General features: G+C 47.7%; 1 protein-coding gene across 23 annotated transcripts in view; it reads left to right on the forward strand.

Annotated features, from left to right (window-relative positions):
• The window catches only part of RPH3A (rabphilin 3A), a 148,806-nt gene that overhangs the window by 23,384 nt on the left and 99,139 nt on the right, over positions 1 to 26,283 (forward strand). For 3 of the 23 annotated variants that reach the window (XM_048821171.2, XM_075120098.1, XM_075120099.1), the window contains exons 1-3: positions 14,330 to 14,466; positions 16,140 to 16,207; positions 22,886 to 22,940. The exons of 1 other annotated variant lie outside the window; for it this stretch is intronic. In XM_048821171.2, coding sequence (XP_048677128.2) covers positions 14,330 to 14,466; positions 16,140 to 16,207; positions 22,886 to 22,940 — 260 coding nt within the window. Of the gene's footprint in view, positions 1 to 14,320; positions 14,467 to 14,861; positions 15,014 to 15,095; positions 15,116 to 15,261; positions 15,752 to 15,809; positions 15,941 to 16,139; positions 16,208 to 22,885; positions 22,941 to 26,283 lie in introns of those variants that run through there. 19 more of the 23 variants (XM_048821168.2, XM_048821184.2, XM_048821178.2 and 16 more) reach the window with 16 other exon arrangements.

Genomic DNA, 26,283 nt, shown 5'->3' on the forward strand with positions numbered 1-26,283 from the left:
AAGGGCTCTCTGCTGCCCACTGCCCAGAGACGAGCAGAAATCTCTCGGCTGCAGCATTGCTAGCTCTCTCTCCTGAGAGCTGATTTTTCCCCCCCGTAAAACCCCAGCTCCTGAAGCCAAGTGATTAGGTGAGAATCTTGGCTTTAATTAAAAACAAACAAACAAACCAAGAAGCCCGCAACAAAACCCTAAATAAAAAAAACCCCTAAGTTTCTGTCCCTCCATGGTTCTCAGAGAGAGATTCAAAAATAAGGCTTGGGTGCCTCACAAAGAACCAGAAAGCAAAAGACAAGAACCCAAATGTATTTTTTACAAGACTCTCACAGTGTTTTTGGCGTGTGACTCGTGGTTTTTTGAACGTTTGGGGCTGGCCATTACACTGTTTCTTGTGCTACAAGACTGTTGTTGCATGCTTCACAGCAGACAGCTATGCCCAACAGGCATGAGCTATGGGAAGCGAAGGCCATGTGTCTCTGTCACAGATTTTAAGGCCAGAAGGCAACACTGTGATGTGACCTCCTGCATAATGCAGGGCCACAGGATTTTCCTGAATTAACTTCCTCCTTCATGTCCAAATCAGTCCTCTGCTTCTGTATGCTTGGTATGTTCACACAGCTTCATCTCAAGCATTAAAACACCTGCTCGCTGCTCGAGACTGATTTCGGCAACGTGTGCTTTTAAACGCATTACAGAGAAGTAATAAAGCACAGATTTTATCATTATGCAGAAATGGCATTTGCACTAGTGTGGAATATTCCTCTAGAAATGTAATTCTGTTAATGTGGCTCAACTGTCTTTAAGCTGCATCCTTTTCCTCTGGTACTAAAATAGATTCTTTCCCACTCAATAAAGACTTCACAAGAAGATGACCTGTGGGGATGTAGCTATTATGAAATAATCATACCCTAGGGAGGGATTAGATGCTTTTGGATCTGCCTAGAGGTTTTATAACACTGTCATGATCAGTGTAATCAGTTAACAATGGCCACACCCCTCGTCATGCTCTGCTGACTAAATATAATCTAGAAACCTTCTCTCTCCACTCAGACAACTGATAAAATATGGCATTTGCTCAAAAATAAAGTAAAATATTATGATGGTGGTTCGTGTAGGGCCGGGAGGGAGGCTGGGTTAGTGGGGATAGCAAGGGAGCTAGGAATTGGGACACCTGGATTCTGTTTCTGCCACAAATGAGCTGCGTGACCTTCAGCAAGTCCCGTAACCTTTCTGGGTCTCAGTTAACTTTCAGTTTTAGGATGCCCTGTATCTGCCAGTATGTGAAATCTCTGAAGTCTGAAATACAAGGAGACACACAGGGAGCCTCTTGTAACGCATTAGTTTAGGAGAGCTGTTTTGAGGAGGGACACTGTGGAAGCTATTTTGTTTAAAATAACTAAAGGTAAGGACTGGCCCTCTGAATTGGTACCCATAAGGGAAAACTGTCCCAGGTTCAAAAGGATATCATGGCCCAGCTCCAACAGGTGCTGGAAAGCTTCACTAATATTTAGAAATCTCTTTGACATCCTTGGCTGAAATGGTCCATGTATATACCTATTACTTATTTAGGTTTAGACCTGTCATTCCAACACGTCAGCAGCTAACCGATGGTGTACTGCTTTTGATCAGGAACAGTCGCACAACATACCATTAAAGAGGGTTATACACGCAGTTATAGGGACCGTGTTCTGAGAAATTAGCTCCTTATCCGTGGCATTAGAGTTTCAGTTCCGCAAAGAACTGGTACGTAAGCACATGTTTAACTTTTAAGCACTGCAGTGACTGTACTCCAGTGCTCAAATGTCAGCGTAGGTACCTTGTTGAACCAGGGCCTAGGGTTTTATTGCTGTGTTCCTTCCATCTCCTTGCGGTAAGTGTGTTGTACAGCTCTCGTAAACTCTCCCATTACAGTATTTCTCCATTTGGGATCAAGAAAATGATTGTCTCTCTCTCTGAAATGTTGGCCAGTTGTTCCCCAGCTCTCCTACCTCATAGCAATTGTTCTGGTCCTGAGATGTTCTCTCCTGTGTGAGTCTCAGATCTGATTTATCTCGATGCCTTCAAATTGAACTGCTACAGGTGATTTGCTGCACTTTAGCTATACCTCACACATGACTAATGAGGAGGTAATTGCTTGAGTTTACCATGTAACTGGAGGGATACCTAATATCAGAGAAAGAAAACTTGAGTTAGCAGGACATGTGGCTCATGAGCAGAGAGAGGTTGCTAAAGTAAGTTTTGCAGGGACTGGTGCCGGGGTAGTGGGCGCCCGTGGCGAGTCTGGTTTGATGATGTGGCTGATTGGATGGGGTGCAGCATAGCACACTTCTCAGGGCTATTTGAAGACCACGAAACGTGGAGGAAGATTGCTGGCCAGTAACTCCTGTGGGTTGTGTTTGCTGTCCATTGTGATATGACTGGTATTTTGTACTATGACAGAACAGAGAGAGTTTTTGAAAGGTGTGTTTTATAGTCTCAGCACTGTCTCTTCCCTCAGTTCCTTGGGAGCAGTTTTATTAAGCAAAGACAGATGCTCAAAGCCCTCCATCCATTACCCAGGGTGCCAAGTTCTTTCAGACACCTTCTGCTGCCAGGAGAAAAGGATGGAGTGCATGGGTGTCTGAATGCTAATGAAAGTGACAGGTTTTAGTGTGTATTTTGTCATAAGTGGTCCAGCCAAAGCTGTATTTAATGAGGGCTATGCCCCGTGACTGTCTATGCCCTTCAATCCGCTGCTTTTCTGTCATGCCCATGAGGATGCCAGGAGAGCCTTGAATGATGTCCTTACTGCACTCAATAGCTTGGTGAGATTTTGACTCCTCTGTCTCTTGGCTTACTTGTTACTGTCTGCGTCAGTAGGAAGTGGGGCGAGGGAGGGGAGGTGTTAATTGCATAGGACCTGATCCTGCAGACTTCTCCTATTTAGATGGGACACTGCTTGGCCAAGCAAGGGCTGCTCATCCAAGCAGGGCTCTGCAGGATCCTGCCCATGTAATGGGAACACATTTGGCCTCCCTTAGAAGTGAAATTTAAAAAGGAATTTGAATCAATTCTGTACCTCGGCAAGATGTCCTCAGCAGCTACCATTTCAAATGCAGAAATTAGCTTTGCTGATGTCACTTAGGAAGATTCTGAAGCTTTCCTCCCCGCCTCTGCTAACCTAAATAAAGGGCTCGTATCTATTTTATCTAGGGAATAAAAAGCAAATGGGCTAATCTTCAGACATGCTGGGCTTCCACCCCTCCCACTGATTTCAGTGGGAGATGCTGTCACTCGATCCTCCTGAAAATAAAGTCAAAATCTCTTAAGCATCACATCCGGCCATGCAAAATCTCTTTCTTCTTTCACCCTCGTTTGATCAGTACATTTTCCCAAAGCTTAATTTAATAGACAGAGGTGGTATCTCTGTACCCGTTATTAAGTTTGTGACTTTGGGACGGCTAGATTTGACTAATTTCCATTTCTTACGAGTGTCAAATAATTACATTAGTATTAAACCACTCTGTTGTATGGCCATTGAGAACACGTCCTCTGGTAAGTTATCGCTGAGGAGTTCTGATGAGGGCAGTATCACTGGCACATGTCTGGAGGGTGGGGGAGAAAGGTCTCCCATATCGTGTGTGTTTTGTGGACAAGAATGTTGTGTGGTGTGTGACAAATACGTGTTTTCCTTTAGGAAGGGATCAGCTAACATTTTTAGTGATGTTGTGGAGGCAAAAAAACCTTCTCTTGTGGGACTGAGTTCACATCAGTCATTTTAATTTACCTTGCATAACCATCTTTGCATCAAAGCTACCAAAGCGATTGCAAGTACAAACTCAATTTTTCATGCACACTGGAGTTAGTTATTTTTCTCTCTCTCAGCTTTCATGTGTTTGAACATGGAGAATCTATGGGTTTCCACTGGATTCTTTGAAATGCTTCCATGCTCATTAAGATGTACGTTTATTTTAAAAGCTAATGCTGATATTCCTTTTTTCTGTGGGATCGTCTTTGAATTCCAGCCTCATCCTACTAAACTAATCACTCCTTTCAAGATATTCGAACTGCATGGTTCAGAACTTGCTGCTTAGTATTCTGCAATGAAACAGAAGGTTGTTGATGGCCTGGGAAATAACAGCTGAGATATTTAAAAAGAAGTTGAACCCCAATAAATAAAACTAGAGAGACAATGGAGGTGAATGGGCCCCTCTTGAGTCGGGCCTTTGGATAAGAGGGTCTTGAAACTTGGGGCTTGAGCCTGCACCCCCTTATTCTCATGCGTAGTCCTTAATTGGCCAATGGACACGTGAGCAAGCAGCTGTTAAGACCCAAGGAATGGCTGCAGTTAAACGGGGTCTAGTCACTGCTCCCCCTTATCAGTGAGCGTCAGTTGTTTCAATGGGCGGTTTCTCTGTGTAGTGCCTAAGTTGTGCTGCCCAACGCAGCCACCTCGCAATTTCCCTCAGGTGAACTGGAGTTTTCTTAATTCCCTTTATACTCCCATGCACACACATCCATTGCACAGCTGGTAACGGTTTAGTGTAGAGGTGGGCAAACTACAGCCCTTGAGCTCCCGGCCGGGGAGGCTCGCCCCCGGCCCCGCCCCTGCTGTCCCCCCTCGCCCGCAGCCTCAGCTCGCCCTGCCTCCAGCCCCCCGGGGGGCGGCGTGGCTGCCACTCCTGCTGCTCTGAGCCGCATGGTAAAGGGGCGGGGGTCCTGGGGGGGCGGACAGGGGGCGGTTAGATGGGGCAGAGGTTCTTGGGGGGGCAGGCAGGGGGCTGGGGGGTTGGATAGGGGGTGGGGCCCCGGGGCTGGGGGTCCCAGGAGGGGGCGGTCAGGGGATAAGGAGCGGGGGGGTGGGGGCTTGGATGGGTCGGGGGTTCTGAGGGGGTCGGGAAGTGGGAGGGGGCAGATGGGGGGCAGGGGCCAGGCTGTTTGGGGAGGCACAGCCTTCCCTATCCGGCCCTCCGGTACCCCGATGTGGCCCTTGCCCACCCCCGCTTTATTGGCTATATTTTCATTCTGGTGGGAATTTTCTGTGGCTTTTCCTTAACCTGAGGCCAAATCTTGCAGGCTTCCATCAACTGAAATGGGAGTTTTGCTTGTGCAAGGACTGTAGTGTTTGGCCTCTTCTAAAGGATTTACCAGTTAACAGGAAAAGCTCCTTGAGCCCTCCAAATTATAACAGTAGTTGTTAACTGGTGGCTATTTGCATAATTTATAATTAAGCAGATTAGGAATGGTTGTTAAAAAACCAGCGTTAGCGTTTTGTTTGGAGCCAGCTCATGTTGTGCCAGTAGCATCAGGCGTTGGATAGAAAAAGACACCGTCAAGTTCTGAACTAAATCAGTCACGCCCCTGAAGTCAGCCGAGCGACTCTGCATTTACACCACGTTAACTGAGGGCGTTACTCCGCTGAACTCAGTGGAGTGACCTGGCATTTATACTGGAATAGCTTGGTTCAGAAATTCCTTCCCCATCACTTTGATCATCTTAATAAATGAATAACTGATCTATTAATGGGGGTTCATTTTCAGTGCTAATTCCTTTGCTTAGCAGGAGACTATTAATGGCCTTTCACAAGGCAGAAATAGCTCTGCGTCGGGAGGGTTGCATATGTTGCACTTTGGTTTTAATTCTCCAGCCTGGCCATGCGCTAACAGAGTTAAAAATGAGGAGGGTCACTCAACATTATGCTATCCACCACTGAAAGATTTTTATTGTTACCATTGACTGGTCATGTACCAGTTGGAACTAGTAATATTCAAGGAATGAAGAAGACAGAGGAAAGGAAAATGTTTTACTGCTCTAACAACCGGTGGGATCTTTGCTTCCAGGCTCGAATTTTTCCTTCCAGGTGCGAAATTGTAACGCTTGTAATAGGTTGGCTAATTGCTAGAGGTGAGCCTGAACCAAACCTTTGGACAACTCTGAATCTAGAGCAGAACTTTGCATTTTGCCACACGCTTGGCCAGCTCCTGTGTTGGAATATAATGAATTCTTAACAGCTACAGTATCTGAAAAGTTAAAAATAAACTGAGGAGGAAATAAATAAAAATCCCTGCTTTGATCTGCTGCATGAAACTGACAGACTGCCAAAAATGTATTTACGATTCAACAAAAATCAAACAGACCCTTACTGTCAGAGCCTAGCCCTATCCAAGCTTCCAAAGGAAATGAAAGAGCCAGGTATTTAAAACATATAATTGCAGGTATTCTTTCTTGATTTGAAAGTAGCTTAAAATCAGGTTTTCAAATTTGTGTATAGGTTTTTATTTTATAACTCTTCAGGGAGATTGTCAGGATGTATAAACTTTTTAAAATCTATAAACTCTTGTAGTAGCCCCTCCAACCACCTGGCATGAATTGGAAATTCTTTAACCAAATGCAATATGCTTTTTGAGAGAGGACAGAATAAAATATCCATCAAGATTATATAATAAAGCCAGTCAAGAGTCAACCTTGAATTTTGGAATAATTTTTTTGTTAAAAAAAGGAAGGGAACGTTCCATCTTCTAGCTCTGTCTTTTCAAAGCTTGCCTTAAAAATGAAAAAGAAAGCAATTTAGAAGAAGAAACTTCTAGAAGAGTTATTTTATTCTTATTGAGCAAACTGAAAAATGAAATGCCTTTTCTTTCCTTTTCCATACCATGAAATTATACTGACATAGTTTCCTCATTGTCTCTTCATGAAGAGTTTGTTAAATAGGAATTATGGCTTATTCTCTCTGCTTTGTACTGTAGAGCTAGAACTGGGTGCATACTTCACAATTATTTTGGGGGGTGAATCTGTAAACACATTTCTTTTGACTGTTGTGGCCCTTTTAGTGTTTTCCTTCCGCAAATGTTCTAGCAAATTCTGGAGACTATTTACAGAAAGAGAATTTAAAGGGCCAGATCCTTAGCACTCCTCTATTGAAATCAAAGTTACTATACACAATTATACTGGCTGAGGATCTGGCTTATAATTCTTAACCATAAATATTCACATCAGAAACCTGCGCCCATGAGAAACGGCATTCGCAGAAAACAAAACCTCTCACGCCGTATGTGTTCAGTCAAAATTAACCACCAGTTGAAAGCATGACCAGTGTCAACAAACTGCTGGCATACAGCATTCAGGTCGAGAGTTATCAATGATGGAAAACCATAAGCGGGAAAAGAAAATGAATTTGCTGAATGTTAGACACCCCACTCAGATCTTTCGCTCCTGTGCATTATCAGGCCCTAGTCTGTTGCCACCTGGGATATCGCTGCAAACCTTCAATGAGCATTGCTCTCCTCACCTTCTTCTCCAAGCAAGCGGTGGCTCGGGGGGAAGGGGGAAGTGGAAGAGGGGAATGCACCAAGGCAACTAGGGTTTTTGAGGGTTTACTTTGGAGGAAGGTTCCACGAGCTCCCTCTGTTAGAAAAGCCATCAACTTCGCTATCGCTCTGGACAAGGTCTGCCAGGCTGCTCAAACACATCGGCAATGTAACCAGATTCCACTGCTCCTTGTGTGATCCAGCATGCAGCGAACTTCTGTAGTGCCACGTCTCACAAGCGCCTCCACTTGTCTTCCACCTTCCTTTGTTACACAGCTTGCAAAAGCCAGAGCTAGGTCATGGCCAGGAAGCTGAAGAGAGCAATCGAAGCCGAGGCCTTTTGAGAACCTAGGAATCTTTCTAACAAATCAGCTCTGAGAAAAATTGTATTGAAAAGGTTGGAAAGAGCCTATAGGTAAATGAGAGGAGCAACTTGATTTGGAAAAAAAACCCCAAACAAACAAAAAAACAAAATCCCCCACCCATGTCCTGTAGTTCTTTGTCCTCCAGATTATCAGCTTTGATTATCACCAAGCCATGGCTGGATAGGGATCTCACAAAATGGGTGTTACATTTCCCATTTCAAGGGATAGTGCTTAAATACATTGATTCCTGCGAGTGAAACAGTTATCATTCTTAGGAAATTTCCTGTGTGTGATATTCCTGTCTCGACTGTTACTAGGTGATCATTTCTGCTCCAAACGTCTACTCCTCTGAAAGCTCCCGATGAGAGTGGATGGGCTTGTCTAAATCACCCAAAGGATTTAGACACCCAGTTCCCATTAAAACGGAGCATCCAAATCCCTTACTATGTCTGAGATTTTTCAAAGCACCAGGCATGTTTGCCCCTTTTCCCGCTTCTAGAGCCATCGGTGCTATGCCGATTTAGCCTTGCCAACAAATGATTTCCCAGTTTCCTTTGGTCTAACTCATTTGATTAACTTTCCTGTCCGTTTGTCTCTTAAAGGGACTGGTTATTTCATCATGCCGAGAAGCTGCCTCTGAATTCAGAAAGAGACACTGTGTTTGTCCAGATTGTACTGGGCTTTCTGTCTTCTTTAGAGACAAAAGGCGTGCTCCAGCTTTCCTTCTCCCAGTCTTCTCCTGCCCACAGATCACTGAGTATTAGCTCACCTGGTGAACGATGATCCGGTAACAATTGGTAGGACATTTCTTTGAAAAGTAGTTAAGCCAACTCCTGTTTTGCTTTCCTCCTGAAGTATCAAGTGATGGTCACTTCCCATAAGTGACACCCACCAAGCAATACTTTACATCAATGCCACTTTCACAGCAAGAGGAGGTGTGGTCTTGTGACCAAAACCGAAGTCTGGAATTCAGGAGACTTTGTTGCCATTCCAGACTGCCTTTTGACCTTGAACAAGGTCACTTAACCTTTCTGTGCCTGTTCCCCCATCTGTAAAATGGAGATAATACTTTCTTGCCTTGGAGTGATGAGAAAGTGCTGATAGACAAGCACACAGTAGGCTATGGATTTAATATCTGAGCATGAAAAAAACATTCAAGGCTGGTAAATAGCTGAGGCTTACAAAATAAGACCAGAAAAACATACCTTGGAACATAGGAATGCCCAGACTGGATCAGCCCCAAGAAGCAGAGCCGTCCCTTGGGTAGGGCGAATCAGAGCAACCGCTCCAGGCCCCACGTTTTGGGGGGTCCCGCGGGCTGGTGCGATTGGTGGGCGCAGTCAGTCCCAGAAGAGACGAATCCGTCACTTCCGCCCGGGGCCCCGGACCCGGCTAGGGACGGCCCTGCCAAGGAATAGCTTTTCTTTGATAGTGCGGGCGTGAGCACCCTGAGGTATGCAGATGCAGGATAATGCGTCACCCACACTAGGTTTCAGCCTGATTCGTAGTAATTAGATTGGCTTAAGCCCTAAGGAATGAGGTTTAATATCCTCCCCAACATGTTTCTTGTTAAGAATATCCGGAGTTATAATAATTGATGTCCTATAAGTCTCCAATCCCATTTTGAATCTCGCTCAGTTCTTGACCTCAACAATGTCCCTTGACTAGGAGTTCACAGTCTGTGTCCTGTGTGAAACATTTATTTCCTTTTTATCAGTTTTGAATTTGCCACCTTTTAAAATTCATTCGATGTCCTTGTTCTTCTGTTCTCCCGGTCTCATAACACAAGTTTCACCTCTTCCTTCTCTATACTGTTTGTTATTTTACAGACTTATTGTGTCCCCTCTTATTCACTTCCTTTCTAAGGTGAACCATCTCAACAGAAGACCGGTCACAATCAAGTTTGTGCAGCAAACTTGTGGGAAAACTGCTTGAATGGCTAGGGTTATGTATTTTTGGCTGCAATTCCACATCCTGGATTATCCTTTCCTTGGTATTGCTGTAAACTTCCTTCAGTCAAATCTCCCCCATGTTAGGGTGATCACCATTGTATGATCATCACACATTGCTCCCCCTTATCATCATCAGTGGGCTGGATGGAGTGTGACGAGCTTTCCCATGGGCTTGGATCTTATCTGCCAAATTTCCGCTCGGCATGAACTTCAGCAATAGAGTTTAAAACCTCAGAAAACAGAAGTTCTCAATGGAGACAACAAGCATATCTTCAGCTCAGTAAATGGTCCAGGACTCCCCTTGGTACTGTTATATTTTCACATTTGTACTGTGGTAGGCTTAAAGGCCACAGTGAGTGTGGTCCCATTGTACTGGGCACTGTACAAACATATACTAAGTATCCCTAGCCTCTGTTTGCCAGCAGCTGGGAATGGGCGACAGGGGATGGATCATTGGAGGATTTCCTGTTATGTTCATTCACTCTGAAGCACCTGGCATTGGCCACTGTCGGTAGACAGGATACTGGGCTAGATGGACCTTTGATCTGACCCAGTCTGGCCGTTCTTATGTTCTTAAATAGAAGTTCCTGCCTGTGATGGGCACATACACCCCACACTGTGCAACATGGGGCTAAGGAGCTGTTGTGGGCTCAGTCAGCCCCACCTAGTCACACCTGCCAGAGCTGTCAGACTTGGAGGGAGGAGCTTGGAAGGGGACAACACAGCAAGGATGGTGGCTGACCAGAGCAGAGGGCAGGTCTCCAGGCCTCAGCTCCTGGAGAAGGGTTGGCAGAAGGCAAGAGCTCCGTGGAACTTAGCAGCCCCTCCCTGAAGGAAGGGAGGGCTGGATGCTTATCCGCTTTTGAGTGGACTATTCTTCAATAGTAGCCTGTGAGCTACATAGCAGCCTCACCACACCCTGGGGACAACTCATTTGTGTTCACTTGACTGCCCTGGACAGGGTGGATTGTCCAGGGCTCAGCCGGAGGCCTTACCCCCATGCCAGTCCAGTCACAAGAGGGCATGTCGCAGACCAGAGGCCAGATGAATGCAGAGGCCTGGCCCTGGCACCTGGGCACCCCGGGCAAGGAATGCAGTGACATTGCCCCAAAGCGCACACAGTCTAACAGGTGGACAAGATGAACGAGCGGACCAGGGAATAAATCAGAGCGCGTGTGCACAATTCTTAGCCAGATGGCAGCAGTGACTGGCGACCTGTCTGCCTTTGACCTGTCTGCCCTGCACCATGGCAATGCTCCACTGGCTGATGAGGGATCTGGATGTATTTCTTTGGGGGTGGCCACCAGAGGCTCTCAGTGTAATGTTATCTGTTTCCACCCGCACGCCATGGCTGTCTCCACCGTGCTCCCAGCCCTTTGAGCCTCATAAGATAAAACTACCTCCTCTCTAACTGCTTTGCACCTCTGGCTTTTTTATTAAAGGGAGGTTCCCTGCATCACTCTAGGGAGCGTTTTATCGCTTGTCACCCTAGGAACATCATCATTCACTTGATGCGGAGGCAGCTTAGCACCATCCTGCACGTTACATGATGACAGCGGCCCTGAAAGAATGGTTGTTTATGTTCATTTAATGCTGTTTATAACTCAAGGCTTAATGGACAGTAGAGATGGAAAAGGCCTGTTCGATCATCTGGTCCATCTCACAGCCTGTGCAGGATTGTTCCCTATGGTATCTTTTACTAGTGTTTTATGGAGGCTCTGGTATTAAACCTATCTAGAGATGGGTTTCAACCCTTGGGAGGCTATTCCAGGCCCTGAAACATCTCCCTGTAGGGAAACTTTCCTTCATATTCAGCCTGTTTCCCCCTTTATTGGACTCATTCCATTTGCCTAACTGAACCCCTCCCCTGCTCTCCCTCCATGGTGTTGACGGCCCTTCGGGTATTTGTAGCCTGCTGTCCTGCCGTCCTTCGCTGTTGCTTGGCCAAGCTGAGCTTGTTTAATGCGAACATTCCTCAGCCCCTGGCTTTTCACGGCTGTTCCCTATCAACCCCCTCCAGTTTGTATCTCTCTGGCAGCTCTGAACGTGAGACGTCTGGCATAACTGCACCAGAGACAGCCCTGTGTGACACTCAGCAGGACTGCTTCCAAGAGTGCACGAGACCTCTTTCTTTTCTTCTCCTTCGATCCATGTTGCTTTCCCACACCCTGGATTTCAGCCAAGCCCTTGCACTGACAGAGAAACATGGACAGAAGCACCGGATTCACGTTAAAACCAAAAATCTATCCAAATTCATGTGGGCAAATCCTATGCCCCACAACTTCCCTCTGCTCATTTGGGACTCTTGTCATCTTCCCCATTTCTGAACTGCTAATCTTCTGGGTAAGAGAGGGAGCCCAGTTGGTATCTGGTGCACCTCTTCTGACTCACTAGTGCATGTGTGCACAGGGGGCGGCTTACACTGCCCCTGAGAATAGTGTATCTTAAAGTAGCCACAAGTAATTTAAATTAAAGATCATCTTAGGGAGGCAAGATTGGACTGACTTTCTACTACAGACTTCATTCCTGAGAGATGGGGAGTGGTTTCAGACTCCTGAAGGTTTCATTTTGGTAAAGCCCTGGACACTTCAGCTTCTAGGGTACTGGATCAATGGTTCTCTTTGTTTTAATCTTCTGGCACTCTGGCTTGGCAGCCAGACCCCACTGCAGTTCCTAAGATCTGTCCATCACTAAAATCAATCTATGGTCTGCTCGCTTCAGAGAGAGCGTGCTCTTCAGCACCTTGTCCAGGAGCAAAGCAAGGATCATATCCTGAAAAGATTGCTGTCACTTCCAGGTGAGGCCACCTCAGCCCGACAGAATAATTTTCATAAACTGGGCTGCCACAGGAGGGCCTTGTGTAGGGAAGCTAATCCTGCTTTTAAGGGCTCTTGAAGAGCTGCCAGCTGTCCTTGTCCAAAGCAAAGGAATTTCAATAGTTTGTAACAACAGCTCAGGCCCCTGACAAGTTCTCTAAATCCACGTGGCTGCTGTTCCGTTAGTGGGGGGCTGGACATCATGTTTAATGCTAACCAGCAGAAGCGGTGTGGCGGCTAAGGTGGCAAGGTCTGGGTTTGCCAATGAAGCAAGGGTGTGTATCTGCATGAGGTGCTGGTGCATCCCTGGCAGCAGAATCCAGGATGGAAATCCACACAAGGGGACTGCCCGGCCCCTGTGGTCAAAAGTCCGAAGGCCAAGCAAACTCATTCCAGGAGACGTACTTCCCAGCTGAAATGCTCACCCAGTCCCATGCCGTATTACTGTTGGTGTGAGGAGTTAACAGACTCGTTCCTGGCGCAACACGAAGTGGTGGCTATAATTGTCCTGGAGAGCTCACAATCTAGACAACAGGCAGAAAGTGCACAGGCCATAACGTACGTTAGGGCGCCGTGCCCTTGCAGCCTCCTGTCCTGAGAACCGCAGGAAATAGGCAGGAAAATACCCCAGGCTGGGGGTGGTTTGCCAATGAGGAGCGAGTGTCACTTCAGGCGTAGAGATCTCCACTGACCCACCTAGAGGTAGAGGTCAGGGTAAGTCTGACCTCAGACAATCCAGCCTGCTTTGTCTCAGCATGACCCAACAGTCAAGGGAAGCTGCAGAGGGTGATGTAGTCCTTGGAAAGCATGCTATTCATTTAGCGCAGTGGGGTTCTCAAACTTTTGTACTGGTGACTCCTTTCACATAGCAAGCCTCTGAGTGCGACCCCCCCCCCCATAAATTAAACACGTTTTAATATATTTAAGACCATTATAAATGCTGGAGGCAAAGTGGGGTCTGGGGTGAAGGCTGACCCCCCCCCGTAATAACTTTGCGACCCCCTGAGGGGTCACAACCCCCAGTTTGAGAACCTCTGATTTAGCGCTTCCCTCCACTTTGTAAGGAAGGAGCAGTTAAACACTTTGATCCAGATTATGACTCCAAACTGGGGCCAGCTGCAGTATCCAATGACCTGAGCAAAGGTCTGGTTTGTTTAAAGTATGTGATAAGGCAACCCACTGAGATGAAACAGCTGGTTTCTAAGGGAGGCAGGGGGTAGTGATTATAGCCACAACACTATAACCAAACAGCATATTAAAGATGGCCCAGAACCAAAGGGGGAAAGAGAGGAGACAACAGTGCTGATCCTCTGATTCCTTCTACTCACTAAGGGCTTGTCTTGTTCTATTCCTGACTGACCCCATAAGGGGACACTCTTCTTCTGGCACAAGGGGTGCCTCATTCCTGATTAAACTTCCCACACTTTGAAAGGTGCTTAGGGTGAAATTTTCAGAAGGGCCAGAACGTGCTGGAACCTACTTACTTGGGAGTCGTCTCACTGAATGTCAGTGACACTTAGGTTCACACCTACCTCTCTCAGTCACTTTTGAAAAAGGGATGTAGGCTCCTAAATGGCTTTTTTTAGATGCTTTTGGAAATGTGGCCCCTTGATCCTTCCGGGGCCTGGAGCAGACTGGACAGAACAGAGCATCACTCCCAAATTCCGTGGCGCTCTCCTCTCTCTAGCAGGTCGACCTACCTTGGAGCAAGCGACCTCCCTCACTCCCAGGTGTGGGGAAGCGGCAGTCCGGGTTCCTGGGTGCAGTCTGGGGCCCTGCGGGTAGGTACAGCGGCTCTCCGAAGCTACCGCCCTGCAAAACAACGGGACAACTGCTTGTGAGAGAGGATTGCAGACCCCTCCCTGCATTCAGGCAAGTGCTTAATTTGTAACGAAAGAGGCGGGGCTGGGGCTATGAACGGCCAAGCCCAGAGGGGCTGGGACTCAGCCCTGGCACAAGTTAAGCCCCGATTCAGGCCGGAGAGGGGGCGAGGCGAGGCGATTATTCATCGTGTCCGGCTGAAGCTGTTAGTGTGTCTGGAGCCAAGGGGGTGAGTGGGAGGGAAACACCCTCCGCTGTTCTGATCGTCAGCTCCCCTGGTCACCTCCCCTCCCCTGCTGCCTGGGCGGCCCTGAGCCCCCACCCCCCTGTCCCCAGCACCTCCTTGGGGGAGCGAGGCAAGGCAGTGAAACGTCCCAAGAGCCCCGCAGCCTGGCTCAGGGTGTGTGTGTGTGTGTGGGGGCACAAGACTCCCTGGCCCCCCCACCTCGCCTGGCCCTGGGCGTGACTTCCCAGCTGGAATCGGTCTGGGGCCAGTTTTGACCCCCCGCCGGTGGCAGCTGGCAAAGCCCTTCCCCGGGCTGGGAGAGGCGCCCCCGGCTCGCTGGAGCTCTGCAGCAGGGCTGCCAGGCGGAGCAAGGGGCGGGGGGTCCCCGATCCGCCTCCTGCGCTCAGCCCCGGCCTGCTGCGCGCACCAGGGTCCCGGGGTGGGGTGTGGGCTGGAGCCGCCTGCGCCCTGCGCGCACCGGGCAGCGCTGCTCTGTCTGCGGGGCGAAGCGGCACGAACTCCGCGGAGCCTCCCGGCCGGCGCCGCCCTGGTAAACGCGCCCGCTTCTCCCCGCGCAGGCTCCGGGCTCGCCTGCGGGGAGCCGGACCAGCTCGGCGGCAGACCCGGCTCGCTTGCCGGGGCTGGAGAGCGAGTGCGCGGCGTGGGGCAGGGCTGGCGCGGAGCGGGGTTTGTCCCCCCGCGGGAGGGTGGGGACGGCGGGTGCGGTGCGTTCCCCGCTGGGGCTGTGCGGGGAGACGCTCGGGAATTGGGGGGTGCTGCCCGCCCGCTGGCCAAACTTGTCTAGGAGCGTTTGAATGGTGCCTTTGTTCTTGCGTCCCTGCAGCAGCCACTGCGCGCTGAGCTGGGCTCCCCCCTGGGAAAGGGGGTGCGGGGGGATCCCCGTCTGAACGCCTGTAACGTCTGCTAGCCCCCCTGTAAATTAGCCCTGGCATTTCAGACGGGTCCCAGCTCCCGCGTCTGCCGCGGGGTGGGCGCGCTGGATTCACTGGCGCCTGGAGCGGGTTCGAGTCCGCATCTGGGAAGGTCCCGCATTCTGGGTCCTTTACGCACCAGATGCCCGGGTCTTAAAACTGCTCGCGGAGAGGAGGATGCTGATTGCGCCGGACAGAAAATGAACTTTGCAGCCCATCAGTAATTCATGGGTTAATCTCGCTCCAGTGAACCGGGGGAAATCAGATGTGCATTTGTTCCAGATCAACCTTTGAGGCTTCATTATTGTTTTCGCTATTCTAATTCATAAAACGAGACCTCACCCTCTCTAATTGAAGTGAGTGGGGCGGGGGGAGAGGGGAAGAATGGATGCAAATAACTCTAGTGGCTAAAATATTAAACACATGTAAAAATCTGGGTTGAAGGGTAAGGAAGAGAGCGAGTGGTTGGATGGGGCTTGTCGCCTGCATCAAAACTCTGGCAAGGTTTAAACTCCAATATTTTGAATATTCCATGCGTGAGACAGGTATGAACAAGAGTCTTTCGCTTCGGAGACTAAGGATCTGAGATCGGGGGAAGTGCTAAGGGTGGGGCATTAGCCCTTGGAAATGGATCTATGAAAAATGTGTGCAGTCTAAGGAAACAGGTGGATTTTAAAATTCAGCAGAGCAGGGGGTAATCCTGCCTGGATTTCAGTAGCAATTGTCTGTCCATTTTCCTTGTAGATTCTCTAGTGTCTCTGCCGCTGGCTGGCTGGCTTGTCTTTCTCGAGGGGCAGAAGATTGTTGCCATGGTGAGAATGTTGCAGAGTTCATGGTCCTAAGGGTGGTGAGTTTGGGGGGCTTAATGAAATAGCATAAAGAAAAAGAATGCTTATGTAACCGTTGAAAGCAGCTGACAGCATGTTTTCATTGCACCTCCTGATTCTCTGTATTGCGGGGGAGCACCTAGCAAAGAGAGGGATGTAGTGAAAGTTTGAGAATGGATGTGATGTAAACTGGTCAGCAGCCTAAGAGCTAGGCTACTTCTGCTCTAGGAGTATTTCCAGGGAGGTAAAACGCTGCAGATGTGGCTAACGTAACCATTTTGTTTTACTGGTGTTTTTTTATCAAAACCTTTGTTTTTGTTTAAAAAAAAGAAAAGAAAAGAGAAACCCCCCACCCAACCCCAGATTTTAACAAACTGGTTTCACAAAGCATGAGATTTTACAAAAGAACAGGACTTGTATGTGAAATTAGCATCTCCAATTGTGCATGAGTTGTAGAGTATTATTCTAGTTTAATGTAGACAGAGGGAATGAACTATTTCCTGTCTCAAAGAAATGTTGATCATGGATTTTGTGGTTATGCAGGGATTATGGTGATCAATGCAAAATATAGTGAGGGGAAAATTGTCCAACAACTTAGATTTTTTTTTTAAATACGCCAGATATCCTTTTCCTTCCTATTTTAGTGCAAACAGCAAATGGTGCGCGAACATTGCACAGAGCGAACAGTAGTTACTGTATCAGAGTTGATCACGGCAAACTCAACCTAACGCTACACCATTTAAAATATGATAACGTTGGTGGCCATGTAGAAACCTCCCCATCCCGGCTGGAACTGAGAGTTCACTAGTCTGATTTGTGTATTGCAGTGGTCCTGGCCTCCTATTCAACCAAGGCTTTTAATGCAGTAGCTCTCAAATTTGTTCAATTGTTCTGCTAGTGTATCTCCTCCACCACGCTCCCTGAGCGTGCAAAAGCTTGCACGGGCATTTTTAAAAAAGACCATCAGGATCATAGTCTCTTAACTCCTGTGGGCAAAATGCAGCAGTAAAGCAAGTGGAATGTGGTAATGCTGCTAAACCTTCTAGCATAACTAGGTAATTTAAAATCAGGCCATGGTTATTTAACTTCTCTGTGCCTTCTTATTTGTCTTGTTCTCCAGCAGGCATGCAGGCAGTATTTAAATCAATAAAATCGAAGGACCAAATAGCTAGGTTTCAGCTATTAACGTTTGTTTGGTCTGCCACTTAACCATCTGAACCAGATGGCTCCACCCGAATGCTTCTATACTTTGAACTTTGTCAGTGTTATGCTGTTCCTGGATACTGAGGTCTATGCACCGAGTAGACGGATTCCCTCCCCTGCCCCCCCCCCCTTGTGAGATTGTGCTTTCAGAGCTAGGAGGAGAATTCTCCACAATGGATATGACAAGGAGAACAGATGAATAATTGGGTTTAATTACTTATAGCCAGAGCTTGTGCTGTAATGTAGCATGGAAATAGATCTTGTTAATGTTTTGATGCTGGGATGGATTGGAGGACACATTGTTTATCCGCTCCTAGGGCTTCATGGTGCTGCTATTCAGCTATGATATAAGGGGCAGTTCACGAGGTTTAGATTCAGTCCTTCCTCAGGGACGGGGATGGAGTAAAACAGAGTAAGGGCTTTAGGCTTGGGCCCGAATTAGGAATTGCTGAAACAATCACTGAATCCCAAATGCTGCTAAGCCAGCATGGACACGCTCAGTTAATCCTCTAACTGCCCTCATTGTGAGCTGTCTCGCCAGGCTGCTGTTTGCTGCAGGGCTCTGATATCTTCTGGCATCTCTGGAAAAGAGACTCTGTACCAGTAGCAGGCTGTTGGCTCATTCCAGCATCGTCTCGGTCATCTGCAGAAGTAGCACTCAATAGCTCCAGCAATTGGTAACTGAGCATGAGCTCTTCTTTCTCCATGTCACCTGTTCACATCAGCAGTGGCCTACAGCTGTTAACATCTGGTGGCCCTGTGCTGTCCCTGGGATATCCCTGATGGATAGATGTCTGTAACACATCTGGCACCCCAATGGTAGCTTCAGTAGAGAATCTGAGGTCAGAATGGACATGGACACTAAACTCCCCTCTGTCCAGGTCAGGCTATGAGGGGTAGGACTGGGGAAGTTTACACTGATGTTGCCTGGCTTGTGGTTAAATAGGGGACTCTAGGCTGGAATCTGGCACTTTTCAACAGCATGAAATTCACATAAATGAAAAGAAGCAGCCTCATTTGGCACTGGCCCCAATCAATGGAGTAGGGCAGTAGGTGGTAATAAATTACCTGAATTAGGCCTCAAAATATCCCTAAGCCCAGAGAACCTAGACTTGGTCTCAGTGATTTTGGCTCCTTTTCCTGAAAAAAAAAAAAATGGTGCTACGGAGTGATACAGACACCTAACGACTCTTCTTCCTTCCCCCGCTGCCCTAGGTTAGAGTCTTCTGCTGAGCACCCTCCGCTTCCACTGACTCCAGAGAGAGTTGAGGATGCTCAACAAAATGGTGGCCTTGATTTGTCTCTCTGTTACCTGTGAAGTATTTTGTATGTGTGAGTGAGAAAGAAGGGAACTGGTCTGGATATACATAATATCTATGTGTTGTACCTGATTTATATTTCCCAGTAATAATTGCTCTTTTTGTAATGTCTTTGTAAATTCACAGGTATTACAAAAAAGAGACCACCTGAATTGAAAATATTTTTGATTCTTGCTGGCTATGGTACATCATTTGATTCTGGGGAGTTTAAGGATGGAATTTGGTTGGCTGTTGCTAGCCTTGCAGTTGGATATGAGCAAATATTTGGAGCTGTGTGTGTGTGTGTGTGTAAATTTAAATTCCTGCTGATCTTAAGTTTATTAAGCCGTGCAAGATGAAAGAAACTGCACGGGCTGGACGTATTGGTTAGGAATGGAGTCTATGTGGTTGACTGGAAAAATAACTATCATTGATCTGAAGTTTCTTTTGGGGTTTAAAGGAGTGATTTGAGAGGCTGCCTTGGTCAGGGGACAGAAAATGACATGTGACTCTTTCAACGCTTCATCATCACTTTGAATAGGATGCAAGTTAGTAGTGACTAAAAGTTACTATTTGACAACTTTCAGAGGAACAGCCGTGTTAGTCTGTATTCGCAAAAAGAAAAGGAGTACTTGTGGCACCTTAGAGACTAACCAACTGTTAGTCCTTATGGAATGACCGGAGTGTCTTCAGTCTGTTCCTGGTACACAGGTATCTGTGATGAAAATTACCAGCATAATTGGTGCTAGTAATGAATCACTGCAAGCAGAGAGCTTCATTTTTGAGTAGGCAGGAGTCTAAGCAATTGCATGTCTCTCAAAGTGGTGCTTCCCGGTCCATCTCTAGTCATTCCTTGGCTTTTCAATGAAATTGTGAACAAGGGTCACCACTGGTACTAATTATGGTGTTGGGTTTGTAAGGCTGGGAAAATAACGTGTGATAGGGTGCTTGGAGGTTAGCACATCTGACTTCCGCCCTCTGTCTCTCTCTCAGGGGGCAGTAGTGGTGCCTGGTTCCGGACCCTAGGCTGGGAGCGTTTGGGCCTCCCCTGTCGCATCTGGGTCTTTGCCCTTAAGTGGGGCATGGTAGAGGGACCCAGGGCCTCCCTCCCCAGGGGGCCCTGCGGGAAGTAAAACTGGCAGATTCCTCTCTGGAGAAAGTCTAAGTGTGCCACCCTGGGTTACTTCCTACCTATGATCATAGTCCAAAGCAGCAGCACCTGCTGGTTCTCAAAGGGGATGATGGTTGGAGAAGGCTCTGCCTAGTGGCCTAACTCACCCTGTGGTCCCCTCTCAGCTCCACCTTCTGTCTGGCTTCCTGGGGAAGAATTCTCTGGAATAGCCTGTTCACCCTCCCCTTGCCTGGCTTCTGAGCTCCTTTTAACCCACCCTTCCAGCTCAGCAGGCCTGGAGGGGTGGGTCTACCAGGGCCCTGTATTGCCTTTTAATCCCATCAGGCCCAGTGTGGCATTTATTGACCCCATCACAACAAATGCCTTGCTATGTTAAGGAACAGCTCTTTCTCCTCCGTCCGACTTCATGAACAGGGCTTAGTATTTGGGGATTCTTGAAATGGAATCAAAATGTTTTTGTATGGCCCCCTTTTTGCCCACGTACTGCTCTGTTTATGAATCCTGATCGGGGAAGGGCAGGGCAAAATCTGCGCGAAATTAAACATTTTTGCTTCTGTGTTTTTTGGGTGTTGAAAGAGAAAATGGTGGTCCTGTCCCCACCACACCCCTCTCACCCCACCTAATCCTCTGGCACAAAACCTAAGCTTTCCTGGGAAACCAACTCCTGTGGGTGTTAGCTTGGCTGATTTATGTCCCTGACTCTGATGGACTAGTGGGGTGTCTTCTGGCTTCATTCCAGCTGCTGATCTCAGGATAATGATTCTGTTAATACTCCTAGCTGCCTGCAGAGGTGGGTAAACTTTAAACAGATCAGTACCTTGCTGGCCACTGGATCACCATGGGATGATGAACTGAATGTTGCCATCTTTTGGACTTTGTCCTCCATGCACAGTCATTGCACCATCACGCTGATATTTCTAGTCTAGGCAGCAGGATTATATTTCTGGATTGTTTTAATATCTGACCCAGGCCAGCCGCTGACAAAATTGTTACTGGGCCAACAGGGAGCTGGAAACCAGAGAAGGGAAAAGTCAATTCCTGGAAGGCACTTGTGGTTTCTCTCTTCCACCTTGTAATGTGTTCTTTTTCTGTGGTCTTGGCTCTCTCCTCATTTTCCTGGTCACTGGGGCTGAAAGGCAGCTATTGAGATACTGATGTGGCTTCTGCCACGGTAGTATCTGAGAGCGCCTTTCACTGCAGCCAGATATTGCCAAGAGATCCCTTTTCAAAAGACCCTCCAAATGGCACATGCACCGGGGTACCGTGACCCCTGGTTTGCGGGTGCATTTACCCGATCTGTGTTGACGATCAGATGCACCTACAAATCCTCTGCAGACAGACCTCTCCTAAGGCTCCCTTGAACATTTGTCTCCAAATCTTCTCTCCCTGTACAAATCCAGTGTCAACCTGATTGTGGAGTTTTCATTTTGCTGAATGTAATTTTTTTTTTTTAAATAAAGCCAATTAATTTTCGCAGCTCTAGGCAGGCATCAGGTGCTCTGTGAGTGATTTCCCCCTGCCCCCTCCTTTCGCCATGGTGCCTTCGCTACCCTGCAGGAGCTGGCATCCAGCGATGCGCATTATAGCCGTGCAGTGAACTGCTTCTGAGCTGTGCTTTCGAGCCAGCTTTGAGACAAGTAACTGTAATGCTGCCATCAGGTTTAATAATATGATGCAGGCTTAAATTACATCGTAATATTGTCTTGCTGGAGATCCCAAGGCCTAGCACTCACAGATCAGTCATATGAACCAAGGACTGATTTGTTCCCCCCCCTAGCTGCCTTTGTTCTATTTTGTCTAGAGACTGACAGGAAACTGATGGAAAAGAGACATTTTCCGCATGTCGCATGCTATGTAAATGAAGTCGCATGCCAACAAGAGGGCATTAGCTAAACAAGAGAGACGGGGGTATGGAAAGGGGAATTAGCTAAATCTCTCTGGACTTGATTCCGGTCTTACACCGGTGTTCCTTCATTAACTTCAGTGGCGCTGGTCTGGAGTGAATAAGATTTCAGTGGCGTTACTTCTGATTTACACCACTGTAAGTGAGAGCAGAATGGGGGCAGGTCTACATGTCAAACGCTGCATCGGTGCCATGTACTGATGCTGCTGTCGTGCTTAAGTGAAGATGCTCCTATGCGCCGGGAGAGAGCTCTCCCGTCGGCGTAGGTAATTCACCTCCCCTGAGAGGCAGTAACTATGGCAGCGGGAGAAGCCATCCTGTTGACATGGCCTTGTCTACACGGGGTTAAGGTCAGTGTAACTGCGTTGCTTGGGGGGTGAATTTTTCACACCCCGAGCGATGTAGTTATACTGACATACGTCTGTAGTATAGACCTGGCCTAATAGTCTCTCTTGCCTTTCTATAGTCACCTACGCCCATCAGGGGGTACCCATAAAACAAAGTGTAAGGGGAGGGTTTTATCCCCCAAAATCTGTTGCCGTAGAGCTGTTTGTTAAATCTCTTTCTGCAGAACTTGGTATGCAAAATGCAGGAAGATAAATCCTGGAGAGGTTGCAAGGAGAGGACCGTATACCAGTATCCACCAAGGCTTATTTTGCAGGAGGAATACTCCTTAGCACTGTGATCCCTATTGGGTCCCTCTGGATCTGAATAGGAACAAAGAGAAAACAGGAGGGCAGAAAACAGGTGGCGAAGATCTGAGTGTGACTGAGGGATATTTATGTGAGACGGGCTTATTTTGTTTAAAGCAGTACCTTTGCACAAGTGCTTTGGGAGCCGTGTTACACCCTTGCGGTCGCACAGTTAGAGATGGGCTGGGCAGCGTTCCAGCGATTTTTCAGCAAGAGTAGCCATGAAATTAGTCCTCCTGTTGTTTAACTGAATGGCCGTCACATTTGCTGTCCTTCAAGCTCAGAGAATTGATCCAGTGGTGGCTGCATTGTAGGCTTGTAACCCTTTCATACTCCGGGTGCTCGAGTTCAGGAGCCTGTAGAAATGGCTGGGTTTTTGTAGCCTGCAGGGATTCTAATGCTGGTGATTACTCATGATCCTTTGCACTTCTGCAGGGCCTGTTTCCTGTGGATCACAATCAAGTGCCCGCAGCCCACCCCCACGGGATAGGTAAGTATGGTAGCGTCCCCATTTTACTGGCAAGCAAACCAGAGGTACAGAGAGTCTTTAAATCATGATTTGAGGACTTCAGTAGCTCAGACATAGGTGAGAGGTTTATTGCAGGAGTGGGTGGGTGAGATTCGGTGGCCTGCATTGTGCAGGAGGTCAGACTAGATGATCATAATGGTCCCTTCTGACCTTAATGTCTATGAGAGAATAAGGACAAAATCTTCCTGAGTGGCCCCTGATTGAGGATCCTTCACTTTCTGGGGGCCCATCTTGAGACACAGGGGGGTGGGGGGAAAATTTTCAGAAGTGCCGAGCACCTCCAGCTGAAGTCAACTGAGTGCTCAGCACCTCTGCAGATTGGGCTCCATCTGTCTCAAATTGGGCACCTGAAATCAGGGGCCACTTGGGAAAGTTTTAGCCTAAATGACTTCCTTGCTGCCAGAGAGAAGGGGGAGGGGTGAGGTAATATCTTTATTGGACCAATGTCTGTTGGTGAGAGAGAGGAGCTCTCCTTCCGGTCTGGGAAGGGTGCTGAGAGCGTCACAGCTAAGTACGAGAGCAAATAGATAGTTCAGCATAAGTAGTTAATGGTACTTCTAGGGGACCATTCAAGGTGAAGTGGTCCATTAAAACCCTTACAGCCCTAGGACAGAAAGGGGGGTTAGTGGGTTACAGATTGTCGTAATAAGCCATAAATCCAGTGTCTCTGTTCAGTTCATGATTTTCAATATCTAGCAGAGTAATGAATTTAAGCTCCTAGGCTCGTCTTTAGAAAGTGGTGTTCAGGTTTCCTTTGGAGGATGAGGACTGATAAGTCAGATGCAGAATGGTCGCTTTGTGGAAAGTGTTCACCCACCACTGATGTGGTATTCTTGTCTCTTATCATTTTCCTGTGTGAGTTCATTTGAGAGTGCGGTGATTGTCTGGTTTCACCTCCCTAGTGCACTGGATGAGGGACACCACATTATGTGATAGGCACGTGTAGGACCCATGGATCTTGAAAAGTGTGTTGTGGGGGGTGTTGATCATTGGAGCTATGGCTGCAGGTTTTGCATCTGTTGTTCTGGCAAGGCCTGGTGCTGCTTTGAGTTGGTGTGTCCTGGTCTGTGGGGAACTTGCTTCCGCTGATGAGCCTGGAGAGGTTGGGGGGTTGTGTGAAGGCCAGAAGTGTGTGGGGGGTCAGGCAAGATTTCTTTCTCAATGGGGTCCCCATCGAATATGGGCTGTAGTTGTTTGATGGTGCCTCATATGGGTTCCAGTGTGAGGTGGTAGGTGACAACCAAGGATTTGCGGCTCCCTGCCTGCCCTAAGCCCATGCTGCTCCCACAAGTGGCCGCCATATCCGGCAGTAGCCGCTGGGGGGAGGGGGCAGGTGGCTCCACATGCTGCCCCTGTCCGCAGGCACCCCCCTCCCCCGCAGCTCCCATTGGCCAGGAATGGGAGCCGCGGCCAATGGGAGCTACGGGGGCAGTGTGCGGCGCCACCTGCCCCTCCAGGAACTGCTGCCAGACATGTCGGCCGCTTCCGGGAGCGGCACGGGGCTAGGACAGGCAGGGAGCCTGCCTTAGCCCCACTGCGCCACCGGACTGTTAGTGGCCGAACTCCCAGGTTGGCTGCAGGAGGGTTGGCAACCCTATCGCGGTTGACTGGTTGGTGACCACTGGACTAGATGATCACGATGGTCCCTTCTGGCCTTAAAGTCTGAGTCTATAAATCTTTTTTCCTCCCTTCCTCCCCCCCTGCTGTCTGCCAGTGGCTGCCGAAAAGGACAGAGTCCTCTGTTCAAGTGGCTCTGGGAAATGACCCCGAGACACTGCCATCTGCTGAGAATTAACCAGTGAGGCTATTTGGTGCTGTCCCTGCAAACAAGCTTTGCCTTTAACTGTGAATTTCTCCAGTGCTGTAAAGAAAAAGTGCCCGCAATAGACTGAGCCCAATCCTCATGTAAATTGGTGTGGCTCAGCTGAATTGGGTTTGACATGGCTACCTCAATTTAATTCAGAAAATGGAACATATCTGGCTCTTTTTAAAGAACAGCAACAACAAAAAAACCCTTCACCATGGCTATTTCCAGTGGTGTGATCCAAAATCAACTTATCCCGGTATGCCCAAACTTTCTAAAATAATTTCTCGCTGAGCAGAGACAAAGCATGATCACTTGCTGTCCTAAAGGGGTTTTTAATTTGAGAAAGTTATAATAGGAAGGAGTTGGAATCAAGTGGTTTTCATAGTCCTAACCACAGGGTAACTGCTGTGATGCTAAAATACACCAGCCTTAATACTTTTGGGTCTGTTCCTCAGCTTGTAGCTAACTAATTCTTACCACTTAGCTCCTGGGAGGAAAGGTAATTGATAGTGGGGATGAGTGGGGCCACACAAAACTTGTTCAAGTTTGTAAACCACTTGCTCTGTAATGTAAGCCTCCCCCCCATGAACAAATCATTTAAATGCCCTTCTAGTTAGAGAGAAGCTTGTTCTATATATTAGGGCTTCAATTCTCCATCTCATTGCTCTACTCAAGAAATCTAGGCTAATAGATGTTCTATGTATCAATAGATCTCCTATATATGGTACATAGATCAATTCATATACACAACTACAGTGTAGGAGATCGTGTATATACCACAGGGAAACCACTTTTAACAGCCTAATTTTTGGAGGGGAGCAGTTAGGTCATTGAAATATATACAGATAAGGATAACGTGTTTTATTTACACACTTACCCCAGTCCTGGAATAGAGAAGGTCAAACAGCAGGCAGAGCAATCTCTTGTTTCAGGGATCTCAGCCCAAAACAATGCCCAGTTCTCTGGGAGCAACTCTGCCTCAAGAATTGACTCTAATCAGAGGCCAAAGCAGAGACCAAACTATCTTGCTGTTTGCACAGCTCGCTAACCTGATCCTCTGCATTATAAAATGAAGAACACCACACCGCATATCTCCCCAAGATTGAACATTTGCTCCAACCTGAAGAAAAAGATCTTGGAAGACTACGTGTAACAGCACCACCTGGTGACACCTCTCAGAACAATATGTTGGCCCATCTCTGAAAATCTGAGCGGGGTCAAAACCAGATTCTGTTACCTAAATACCCTCTAACTTGGGTGCTTTTAGGTAATGTGGAACTTGGATCCAAATCACTTCTGGCCCTTTGTGTGCATGGATTTTTCCATGTAATATCGCAGGGGAAGTGTGCTACGTTGCTAGCCCTATCTGCTCAATCAGATTACCTTTGTGCTGAGCCTTTTGTACAGAGCGATCCTGCAACCCTGACTGTCTCTCGGCAGTGGATGTGGTGTCATTAGTCCCTGCGCTATGGGCTTTGGTGAGCACACTTTTAGCTG

Source organism: Caretta caretta, chromosome 15, assembly GCF_965140235.1.
Source record: "Caretta caretta isolate rCarCar2 chromosome 15, rCarCar1.hap1, whole genome shotgun sequence".
NCBI classification, from domain to species: Eukaryota; Metazoa; Chordata; order Testudines; family Cheloniidae; genus Caretta; species Caretta caretta.